The sequence below is a fragment of the Liolophura sinensis genome, chromosome 8 (genome assembly GCF_032854445.1).
Source record: "Liolophura sinensis isolate JHLJ2023 chromosome 8, CUHK_Ljap_v2, whole genome shotgun sequence".
Lineage (NCBI taxonomy): Eukaryota > Metazoa > Mollusca > Polyplacophora > Chitonida > Chitonidae > Liolophura > Liolophura sinensis.
This window is the reverse complement of record NC_088302.1, coordinates 51694506-51706939: the sequence shown is the minus strand read 5'-3', so window position 1 is coordinate 51706939 and position 12434 is coordinate 51694506. Positions and strand designations below refer to the sequence as shown.

At 39.9% G+C, this 12434-nt stretch overlaps 1 protein-coding gene across 1 annotated transcript; it reads left to right on the top strand.

Moving 5' to 3' along the window:
- Nucleotides 1-822: 822 nt before the first annotated feature.
- LOC135472208 (EF-hand calcium-binding domain-containing protein 1-like) lies at nt 823-5211 on the top strand. Its single transcript, XM_064751596.1, has 5 exons — nt 823-828; nt 1998-2213; nt 3081-3243; nt 4512-4565; nt 5132-5211. Exons 2-5 carry the CDS (start codon nt 1998-2000, stop codon nt 5137-5139), a joined length of 441 nt encoding a protein of 146 aa, XP_064607666.1. The 5' UTR covers nt 823-828; the 3' UTR covers nt 5140-5211.
- The last annotated feature ends 7223 nt before the right edge of the window (nt 5212-12434 follow it).

Below are 12434 nucleotides of genomic sequence, written 5' to 3'. Positions count from 1 at the left end.
AAAGAGTATTCCTCACTATAAGGCCTCTAGCAAGGATTGGGTGCCTGCACGTGGCCGTGGTGGTTAACGTGTGAGCATGGCACCCCGATCTATCCTCGATGTTTTTCCAATATAAAGCAGTGAAATATTCTTGAGTACGTAGTATATTCTTGAACACTAATCAAATAGGTCAAATAAATAAAGCTACCACGGACTCATGAACACTAGCGGGTCGAAAAAACACACTGTGATTAAAGTAGATATTATGATGGAAAAGCTTATAGCAATAAACTGATTGCCTCTGAGCCTGTCAGTCAATACGTGTCACAGATTGTGCATGGGTTCTCCTATCTCTGCCCAGCATGACGTCACGTCAACACTACAAACACTATCCGTAGCCAATATGGCGTCTTAGGTTTAACATTACCGTCAATATTGTTTGTAGTTATTTTTCTTCAGACACACTCACATACAGATGCTGCATGGTCTTCTCATGAATCTTTTATTTCTGATACGCAATACCTGTGTAGGCCAACACCCCGAAGCTAGGACGAGTCCTTCAACCTGCCACAGAAGGCTAACTTTTGACAATAATTTTTCATATCCGTTCATTAGAACAAGAAAATGAATATGCAAGGAAATAAATGATTTACAGCCACAAGAATTAAGTTACCCTGGTAATTAAGGAAGATCCTGTTTCTGGCAGTTCTCGTTCGATTCACGGGGAAATATGAGAGAAAGACGGGACATGCTGACTACTATATAAAGGGTTGGTTTGATGTTTGAACATCGTCGGGCCGGGGCTCAGACTGATACGAACGACTAGCATTGGGAAAAGCATTGGCCAAGGTAAGACTCACAGAAGAACCCTATGTTAATTTATTTATTTATTTCATTGGTGTTTTACGCCGTACCCACGTAGAAGAACCCTATGTAGTATGGAGATTAAATATCCATGCTGTATATTTGTAGCATTATAACCCTTCGGCCCATTCTGTATTTTTGTAACAGGAAGACCCACACGTTTATTTTGCATGTTTGTAGCATGAAAAGATATATTTGTAGCATGGAGACATTCCTATCCATGCCGTATACCTGTTGCATCAATGCCACTATGTTCATGCAATATATTTGTAGCCTGTAAACCGTCAATGATTAACTGTATATTTGAAAGATAAAAGACTGTGTATGCTTCTAGCATGCTAAGCACTTTTTGCTGTTTATATATTGTAGAGATGTACAAAAATGTCATTCTGAGATGTCTTTCTTCGCGACTCGGTAGTAAAGACTCGTGCGCTTTTCTGGCCTGGCAGGGTCCAAAACACTTATACCCACTCTTTATTAAGATTTTGTTGAACAGAAAACTAAATAAAAATGTTTCCCTGTAAGTACTTCCAAGTTTAGGCCCATGTTCATGGACGGGTGTGGTACCAGTGGTATTTTGATGCATGTTTAAAAGCTAAAAAAAATGAAATATATATCAGATGAAAGAGCACTAAAAACTGTCCAGGAAAACGGTTCGATTTATATTTTTAGAATGTTTCCAACCGATTAAAACGGTTTTAAAACATCAGATTCTACGGTGGTCTGTAGTGAACCAGAGAGTATTAGTGATGTCATATTAAATATTTTTTGATATATTGCTTGAAATAGCTCGTTTTCAAAGTCGAATGTATTCATAAATCTGATTATATATGCATTTTCAAAAGTGAAATCCAAAAGTTTGTATGGGTTAAGTGTCAAACACATGATGTTACGTCACTGGCCCTAACATTGTTACAAAAAGGCCACTCTAGAATCCAAACTATCACATGCATTTCACATGCAATGGTCTTTTAATGGGCATGGACTTCATGTTCGCCTTTGTTCTCTTCGCCTTTAGAACAAAATTAATATCGCCATGTAGGAGCGGATGGACAAATTGCTATAGTACTGGCATTAACAGTTGAAGCCCGTGTATGATGACCTAAACAATTAAGTATAGCACTTAAATTTAAATATCTTTTTCTCTTTCCCAGATGAACAAGAAAGCCTTAATCGTGTTGCTGCTAGTGTCCATGTTGATGGTGGCCGAAATGGACGCTTGGTTTATTAGATTCCGCCGAATCCGTATTCGTCTCCGCCGAATCTTAGGTGATGCCTGCAAAAAAACTTGTCCTCGGGCTTGTCCCAAAATCTTAGGAGAAGCCTGTAAGTTCGGATGTGGAAAACTTTGTGGGAGAAAGAAACGTATGGTAGGTCCTAAGTTATTTTACAACATCAGAAATCAAAAACATCGGCCAATTTTATCATTTGAGCTTGACGTTCTGGAGTATTCAACACATACCGTGAGCATTGTATGACTTTATAGACTAGTAAAGCCAGATTGAAAGCATGCGTCACCATATGCACATATGCGCATTATAATTTATCATGTACAGATTCAAAAAAAATCATTTTTGACATTCTGTAGTAAGGTGTCTGAATATGTTGGCTCGACGAATTTATGGGGTTTTGTTGTGGCCAGGCTATATATTACAAACAAGCAAAATTGAGATTAAATGACCCTTGGAATGTTTGCATTTGCGATGGCAGTTTGCTAAATCCTGCATTCCGGACCCTGAATTAAGCTAGCGGAAAAAATGCTCCAAGAGTGATTAATAGGTTGTTATTTAAGGCCATGTGATAAGAATTTTTTCTTATCCAATGGCGGTCAGTTGTATTGATGGCGGAAATCGGGGTGCCCTGAGTAAATCACCCACAGTGGGCAAGGTACTGACCAACTTTTCCACGTGTGACGTACACATGCGCACACCATATTGATTGAGAACGAGTGTCCATTCAAGGAAAGTACAAGTTTCGTCGACGGCTTATCGTCAACACGGACCCGCTGACCATAAGAGCGAAACCGTGCTCTAAGATACGAGAAGCCTACCACTGACTCCAAACAATATGGCAAACTTGAATAGATCTGCTGATTATCTGGCTGGCGACTCTTTTTTAGATTCTTCATCTAACGCGTCTACCTTCTGATAACTTCTATTAGGGGGCCGCGTTTTTTCTTCAGGCACTGCCGAAATTCTTTAGTTTATAAATATGATAAATGCTGTTTGTTGTGGCAGGTCCTGGATCCTAACGTACACATGACACCATTGCCAGCAAACATTGATTTCTACGACCGCAATGAGAACAAGGTTATTGAAATAGAAGAGTTTGCCGTCGCCTTGGCTCAAAATGTCAACGAACCTGGTTTACAGGAAGCCTTCAACTTGACGGATACTAACAGTAAGTATAGGCTTGCAGAAAGCAGCTATTTGTTGTTAGAAGTGTATATAAGCTTCCTCCGTGACAGATACTCACAGTAAGTGTATATAAGCCTTCCCCTGGACAGATACTAACATAAGTGTATATAAGCCTTCCCCTTGACAGATACTAACAGTAAGTGTATATAAGCCTTCTCCGTGACAGATACTCACAGAAAGTGTATATAAGCCTTCCTCTTGACAGATACTAACAGTAAGTGTGTATAAGCCTCCTCCGTGACTGATACTAACAGTAAGTGTATAGAAGCCTTCCCTGGACAGATACTAACAGTAAGTGTATAGAAGCCTTCTCCGTGACGGATACTAACGGTAAGTGTATAGAAGCCTTCTCCGTTACGGATACTAACAGTAACTGTATTGAAGCCTTCTCCGTGACGGATACTAACAGTAAGTGTATAGAAGCCTTCCCTGGACGGATACTAACAGTAAGTGTATTGAAGCCTTCTCCGTGACGGATACTAACGGTAAGTGTATAGAAGACTTCTCCGTTACGGATACTAACAGTAACTGTATTGAAGCCTTCTCCGTGACGGATACTAACAGTAAGTGTATAGAAGCCTTATCTGTGACGGATACTAACAGTAAGTGTATTGAAGCCTTCTCCTGGGCGGATACTAACAGTATGTGTATAGAAGCCTTCTCTGTGACGGATACTAACAGTAAGTGTATTGAAGCCTTCTCCTGGACGGATACTGACAGTAAGTGTATAGAAGCCTTCTCTGTGACGGATACTAACAGTAAGTGTATATAAGCCTTCCCCTTGACAGATACTAACAGTAAGTGTGTATAAGCCTCCTCCGTGACTGATACTAACAGTAAGTGTATAGAAGCCTTCCCTGGACAGATACTAACAGTAAGTGTATAGAAGCCTTCTCCGTTACGGATACTAACAGTAAGTGTATTGAAGCCTTCTCCGTGACGGATACTAACGGTAAGTGTATTGAAGCCTTCTCCGTGACGGATACTAACGGTAAGTGTATTGAAGCCTTCTCCGTGACGGATACTAACAGTAAGTGTTTAGAAGCCTTCTCTGTGACGGATACTAACAGTAAGTGTATAGTTCTCCTTGACAGATACCGACATTAAATGCACACAAACCTTCTCCGTGACAGTTACTAACACTGAGCGTATTGAAGCCTTCTCCATCCGATTTCAGTACACAGAAACATCATGCTCTAGGTGAATAATATCATTTATCATCTTACATTAATGCATCTTATTTTTTTCCAGGGGATTACGTACTGTCGGAGGAGGAGTTCCTAACAGCCGAGCACTTGACCCTAGGTAAGGTCTCTAATCTGCCCTCTGCATAGTCATCGAGCGGCCGTTTGCCACCTCATAAGCCATTGGTGTTATTATTACCTCTAGTGCGCTGTAATGATTTGTGTGCTTTTTTATCTGATGAACAGGAAAGTTGATAGATGGATTCTGAAATTTCGCCTCAATGCACTGACAAATACAGCGATGAACATGAGCCCAAAATGATTAATTTGAATTTCCTCAAACTAGAGAAGATATGTTAATGACTTTTACTACAGTCATTTTCACATTGCTGCTTCTGACTTTAACTCGGTCTTCATCGTCATTCCAAAGCTTTCATTTCAAATCATGATACCGCAGTCTATCATACCAACGTTGGCCTTTCTAACACAGTCTGTATATTTGGTTTGTTCTCCCGGGCTCTGCCCGGTTTCCTTCCACCACAATGCTGGCCGCCGTCGTATAAGTGAAATATTCTGGATTGCGGCGTAAAACATTAATCAAATAAATATATAAATAAATATTTTCTTCTTAAGATCACAATCCAGCACCGTTGCATCATGTCAACATTGTGTGCTTGCTGTTTTCAGCTGTCTGAGAAGACCTGACAAGTGGTTCCCATTGAAGATGGAGACAAAAAGACACCATTTCTTATTGACAACACCCGGCCTGAGATCCTCAATCTTTCTTAGTCAAAAAACTGGATAACATATGTGATACTTCAATAAAAACCTTTAAACCTTCGACATTCGATTTACTTCCTTTATTCATTTCTTGTTTACTAAAACGACTTAATCCAGTTTTTACTATAACATTACTCTTGGTTTAGCACATATTTTTTATCCCGAAAGTGAATCCAACCACGGTATATGCATGGATGTAAAATCTTTTTAAATTTCCATGATACAGCACCCCTGTTTCTCCAATGCCCTTTTTCCACAAAACGATTGGTGCTTATGCGAAGGTTAAGCCTTGCATATGGTTTTGTCAGAATCTCTGCGTATCATGTTTCCTTGAAGTTACTGGCAGACACTTGGCAATGGTGAGGATTCGCTAAACAGTCTCCTGGATTAGGATCCAGATCTTTATCACCACTTAAATGCAATGGTTTTATGCCTGGCCCAAGGCCAAACTGTTCACCAGATTCCATTCAACTACATTTGAAAAATTTCCCGTAAAGCACCCGACAAACAGAGATAAAGCTAGACACAAATACACGTCGCCAAAAATAGAACCTCCTTTGACGGAGGTAAAAAGACTCATTCCCGTTGCACCAGACACCAGTAACCTCTTGGCGAGTAGGCTCACTGTCAATATACAGGCTTTCAGCGCTACAAACAACAAACAATTTATGAATCACTACCAAAATGTTGTAAACTGGCACTTGCGCTAAGGCCATCAAAGTTCTATCAAAATCCTTTTATAACTTTTCCCGTAAAGTTTCTGACACCTGCCAATGATGAAGAGTCATTCCAAAAGCTTCCTGAGCTCCGAATCCAGATTCTGTTGAGGGCCAAGTTGTACAGGATTGGCGCTGGTGCCGGAACCAATCCGTCGATATAGTTCCATCAATATCAGTACGTAAGTTGTATAGGATATCTGGCAACTGTGAAGAATCGTATCCAGATCAGGGTCAAAGTCAAAATTTAATAGATTGGGGCTTGTGGTAAAGCCACGCGTGACACACCATGTTGTTCCCCTTTTTTACTGAAGAATGATTCCTTCATCGGGAGCAAGATTCAGCCTGGACAATATCATACAAAGAATTTGAGTTTCCAAATTGTCTCAGAATTAGAATTACAATTGGAAACGACTGACAATTACAATTGTTTGTGGTTATTTTTCTTCAGACACACTCACATACAGATGCTGCATGGTCTTCTCATGAATCTGTTATTTCTGAGACGCAATACCTGTGTAGGCCAACACCCCGAAGCTAGAACGAGTCCTTCAACCTGCCACGGAAGGCTGACTTATGACAATAGTTTATCCCAGGTCACTTTGACATATGCATAACCACCGCCGGGTGAGGCTGAATTATACTACGCATATATATCGTGGGAAACTTCCATATGCTCCTGAGGGCCAATTGTCATTTCACACCGAGTTTGCATGCATCTTTAAAATTTTCAACGAAATATTTTGTAAAACGATTAATAGTAGTTGCTACTTGTTATAAATTGGCTTTCAAAAAGATTGAAAACACCACCCCCACCCCTGCAAATTCTACTGGCGATAACAGCAATTGTGAAATGTGGTGAGAAATTGCCACTGATAGGAACAAGAATTTTTGGTTTAATGACGGTATACCGACGATTTTTAGCAAAAATTTCAAATTCTGATTTATTCGATATGATATTCCACAACAGAGCAATTATTTCCTTTCACTTTTACTTATACTATTTATGATGTTAAAAGATTCCAAAATATGAATTCAGTAACTTTATTACCGATCTTGAACGGTAACACGTGCAAGGACTATGCTGATATCATGTGAAAGGTAATTACTTGTCACATTAGCCATACCTGTGCCCATAAGTTTTCAGTGGAAGTGATGCCGCTGGATTCCAAACAGCCACCTCATATAATTCCAAACAGCCACCTCACATAATTCCAAACAGCCACCTCATATGATCCAGCTATCTCATATGATCCAGCTACCTCATATGATCCAGCTACCTCATATGATCCAGCTACCTCGTATGATTATGCCACCTCATATGATTCAGCTACCTCATATGATTCTGCCACCTCGTATGATTCAGCTACCTCATATGATTCTGCCACCTCATATGATTCAGCTACCTCATATGATTCTGCCACCTCATATGATTCAGCTACCTCGTATGATTCTGCCACCTCATATGATTCAGCTACCTCATATGATTCTGCCACCTCGTATGATTCAGCTACCTCATATGATTCTGCCACCTCATATGATTCAGCTACCTCATATGATTCTGCCACCTCATATGATTCAGCTACCTCGTATGATTCTGCCACCTCATATGATTCAGCTACCTCATATGATTCAGCTACCTCATATGATTCAGCTATCTCATATGATTCAGCTACCTCATATGATTCAGCTACCTCATATGATTCTGCCACCTCGTATGATTCAGCTACCTTATATGATTCAGCTAGCCCATATGATTCTGCCACCTCATATGATTCAGCTACCTCATATGATCCAGCTACCTCATATGATTCAGCTATCTCATATGATCCAGCTACCTCATATGATCCAGCTACCTCATATGATCCAGCTATCTCATATGATTCAGCTACCTCATATGATCCAGCTACCTCATATGATTCAGCTACCTCATATGATTCTGCCACCTCATATGATTCTGCCACCTCATATGATTCAGCTACCTCGTATGATTCTGCCACCTCATATGATTCAGCTACCTCGTATGATTCTGCCACGTCATATGATTCAGCTACCTTATATAATTCTGCCACCTCATATGATTCTGCCACCTCATATGATTCAGCTACCTCATATGATTCAGCTATCTCATATGATTCAGCTACCTTATATGATTCAGCTACCTCATATGATTCAGCTACCTCATATGATTCTGGCACCTCATAAGACTCAGCTGCCTCATATGATTCTGCCACCTCGTATGATTCAGCTACCTCATATGATTCTGCCACCTCATATGATTCAGCTACCTCATATGATTCTGCCACCTCATATGATTCAGCTACCTCGTATGATTCTGCCACCTCATATGATTCAGCTACCTCATATGATTCAGCTACCTCATATGATTCAGCTATCTCATATGATTCAGCTACCTCATATGATTCAGCTACCTCATATGATTCTGCCACCTCGTATGATTCAGCTACCTTATATGATTCAGCTAGCTCATATGATTCTGCCACCTCATATGATTCAGCTACCTCATATGATTCAGCTACCTCATATGATTCAGCTATCTCATATGATCCAGCTACCTCATATGATCCAGCTACCTCATATGATCCAGCTATCTCATATGATTCAGCTACCTCATATGATCCAGCTACCTCATATGATTCAGCTACCTCATATGATTCTGCCACCTCATATGATTCTGCCACCTCATATGATTCAGCTACCTCGTATGATTCTGCCACCTCATATGATTCAGCTACCTCGTATGATTCTGCCACGTCATATGATTCAGCTACCTTATATAATTCTGCCACCTCATATGATTCTGCCACCTCATATGATTCAGCTACCTCATATGATTCAGCTATCTCATATGATTCAGCTACCTCATATGATTCAGCTACCTCATATGATTCAGCTACCTCATATGATTCTGGCACCTCATAAGACTCAGCTGCCTCATATGATTCTGCCACCTCGTATGATTCAGCTACCTCATATGATTCTGCCACCTCATATAATTCTGCCACCTCATATGATTCAGCTACCTCGTATGATTCTGCCACCTCGTATGATTCAGCTACCTCATATGATTCAGCTACCTCATATGATTCAGCTACCTCATATGATTCATGGCACCTCATAAGATTCAGCTGCCTCATATGATTCAGCTACCTCATATGATCCAGCTACCTCATATGATTCAGCTATCTCATATGATCCAGCTACCTCATATGATTCTGCTACCTCATATGATTCTGCTACCTCATATAATTCTGCCACCTCATATGATTCTGCCACCTCGTATGATTCTGCCACCTCATATGATTCAGCTACCTCATATGATTCTGCCACCTCATATAATTCTGCCACCTCATATGATTCAGCTACCTCATATGATTCTGCCACCTCGTATGATTCAGCTACCTCATATGATTCTGCCACCTCGTATGATTCTGCCACCTCGTATGATTCAGCTACCTCATATGATTCAGCTATCTCATATGATTCAGCTACCTCATATGATTCAGCTACCTCATATGATTCTGCCACCTCGTATGATTCAGCTACCTCATATGATTCAGCTACCTCATATGATTCTGTCACCTCGTATGATTCAGCTACCTCATATGATTCAGCTACCTCATATGATTCTGGCACCTCATATGATTCAGTCACCTGAGAGTTATCCCATAAAGCCGTGACATGTAAGAGAAATCTTTTAAGCAAGAAGTGGTCTGGTGAATCTTTCCACGTAAGGATTGTTCTTGTGAATTTTGCTGCATAAGAACAGATTTTGCTACATGCTTGATCTGGGAGGCTAAGGAGGAATCAGGGAAAACAGTCCATGGGGACATAATGGGTGACCCACAGAAAACAACACATAGAAACGTCAGGCGAGATTTCCTAAAAACAACACATAGGGACGCAAAGGAGATTTCTCGAACCAACCCATAGGGACGCTGAGGGAGACTCCGAAAACAACCCAAAGGAACTGAAAGGGCACATGACTGGCGGCACGACTGTGATGATCTTACTTAGAGTACAGGTATATAAATGTTCATGTGCTCAACAGGTGTTGCTGACAGTCAGTGTGTAGAGAGATGGAAGGTTTCTGCTTTTTTCTTCTTCTGGTAGAATTTTGTGCTAATTTTTGGTTACGGATTTTTTAACCTGAATTGATGAAGATAATTAAAGGACGTACAACACAGAGAAGACACTGTATCAACCTATACCAAATGTTAGTCTGCTTGGACCCTTGCAGGCAAAACGTGGATATGAAAGATAAATTCCTTTGCTTAGATATGGTTTCAGGAATGTATTTTTTTCCGTGGGTGGTATATAAGATATGGTTGTGGATATTTATATCAAGGGGTTGGGTCTTTAGCGTTTTGGTAATTATAGACAGGAATGGCGAGAAGTGACAAATGCCAGTGGTAGGAATTGAATGTTTAACGAATGACAAATTTCATTCATTGCTGAAACTTATTTACCAGATTTGGGTATAGTAAGGTATATATATTGCTAAGGTAGGATTTGGAATAGCAAGTCTTAAACTGATACTATTGGAACACCTTTATTAAATGAGCACGTTAACTGCAGTTCATGTTACGTATATCAGGGCGAAGACTAGTTTCAGTTTGTTAAAATTGTGAAAGTTTATGACAAATGTGTACGCGTATCAAAACTTCAGAAAGTATTTATTATTACATAGATTCTACGTCTAAATGTACACGAACAATTTGCCTGTGTTAACTGCCTTTGTTGTTATGCTGGTCTGAAGTTTTGAATAAAAATACTACAGCATAGAAAAATATAAGTAACGACTGTGTGTGCGCTGGCAACTAAGCACATTAGCGTTTCAATTCATTTGATGCGTGAGTGCGTTGCGTTTTTCGGAATTTGAAGTGAATTGGGCCTTCGTGCAAATTAAATACATTAATACATAAAGCCACGTTGAAGAGGATGTGAAGCGGATTTTTGTCCATCATGCAAATGATAGGGGTATATACAACAAACAGATACACACTAGAAGCCATATTGAACCTAAGCTAGCTCCCACATAGATGAACTTCAGACCTATGCCCAGAACACCACTCAGATCATCCCCTGGGCAGAGACATCACAAAGAACGAAAAAAAGAGGTCGTTTTGGTTTAGTAGCGATTTTGAGTGTCTTTTCCTCGAGCTACGATCCTGTGCTCTGTGGTAAGTATTTGCCTGTGTTATGGAAGCCGGATAAGGCCATCATCGCTCGATGATGAAACAAAGCGATGGAGCGACGCTGTGAAGCAATGGAACAATTCTGGGAAGCGGTGGACAGATGCTAACATCGATTCATCGCTTCGCAGTGTCCTATCATCACTAAATTCCAACTTCAAAAAGCGTTGCAGTATCGTTCCTTCCCTTGGCGAACCTTTGCTTTGTTCTATCGGCCTTATGACAAGCGACCTTTCTGGTGCATTCTGTTTTTTTCTAGTTAGAAACATGGCTATTTGGATGTTTACACTGCTTATTTCATGGTGTTTGTAAATATATCAACATTTCAGTGGCACATAATCAAACCTTGATTTAGGCAAAACTGAGAAATATTTGAGACGTGTTCTATTATCAGCTTACACTGAAATACCCCTCTCACAGTGACCCCTCTCAAAGTTTAAATGTTGTAGTAGACAAAACTGGGGCAATTTGCAAAACATAAAATTTGCACTTAAAGTCAAGGACTTCAACATTTTATTCAAAATTCAGACCGTGGATACCTTGGCATTTGTTGTTTTACCCACGGTTACTCGCATTTTCTCGAGTTTTCTTGCAGCTGCACGAGGTAGAAATAGTTAATACAAGACTCAAAGAGCTGGAGTTAATTCTGTGCTGGCTAAATACCAGTAAGCTTTCTAATGTTGACAAAACTAAATGCATGACCAGCACAGTGTACAAGAAAATACTCTCACCAGATATAGCGAAGGTAAAGATATATAAATATATTTACAGGATAAAATTGACCGAGTTTAAGTTCCATGACGTTGTCTTGAGAGATATTTAAAATAACATTTGGCGTAATATAGGAAGTATACAATAAATAAACAGTTTAATTAATCGAAAAATACTGTTTTACTGTATTTATGCCTTGTGGGGTAACACATATAACGCCCAGCTGTATCTCCTTTGTACATTTAGAAGCATAGGCATCGGTTTGAAACAAGATGCAGGTTTGCCTACTGTGTTCCACGCTTTCATATAGAGACAAAGTTGTTTCAAAACAAAATTGAATGTAACTAGACGAGCATCAGATACAGTTTTTTTAGAGAAAACACGGCACCAGGGAGTAAATGATTGACTGCATATGCTGTTCCTTGACGATAACAGGTATTGCAACGACTGAGCTTGGTACACCACAAATGCGTTTTTTGATATTGCACATCATTTTTAAGGGTCCTGTTCTGTTTTGTGAATATACCTGTGTCTGTTGACTGTACATTGTGTTACTTTACTGTCTTC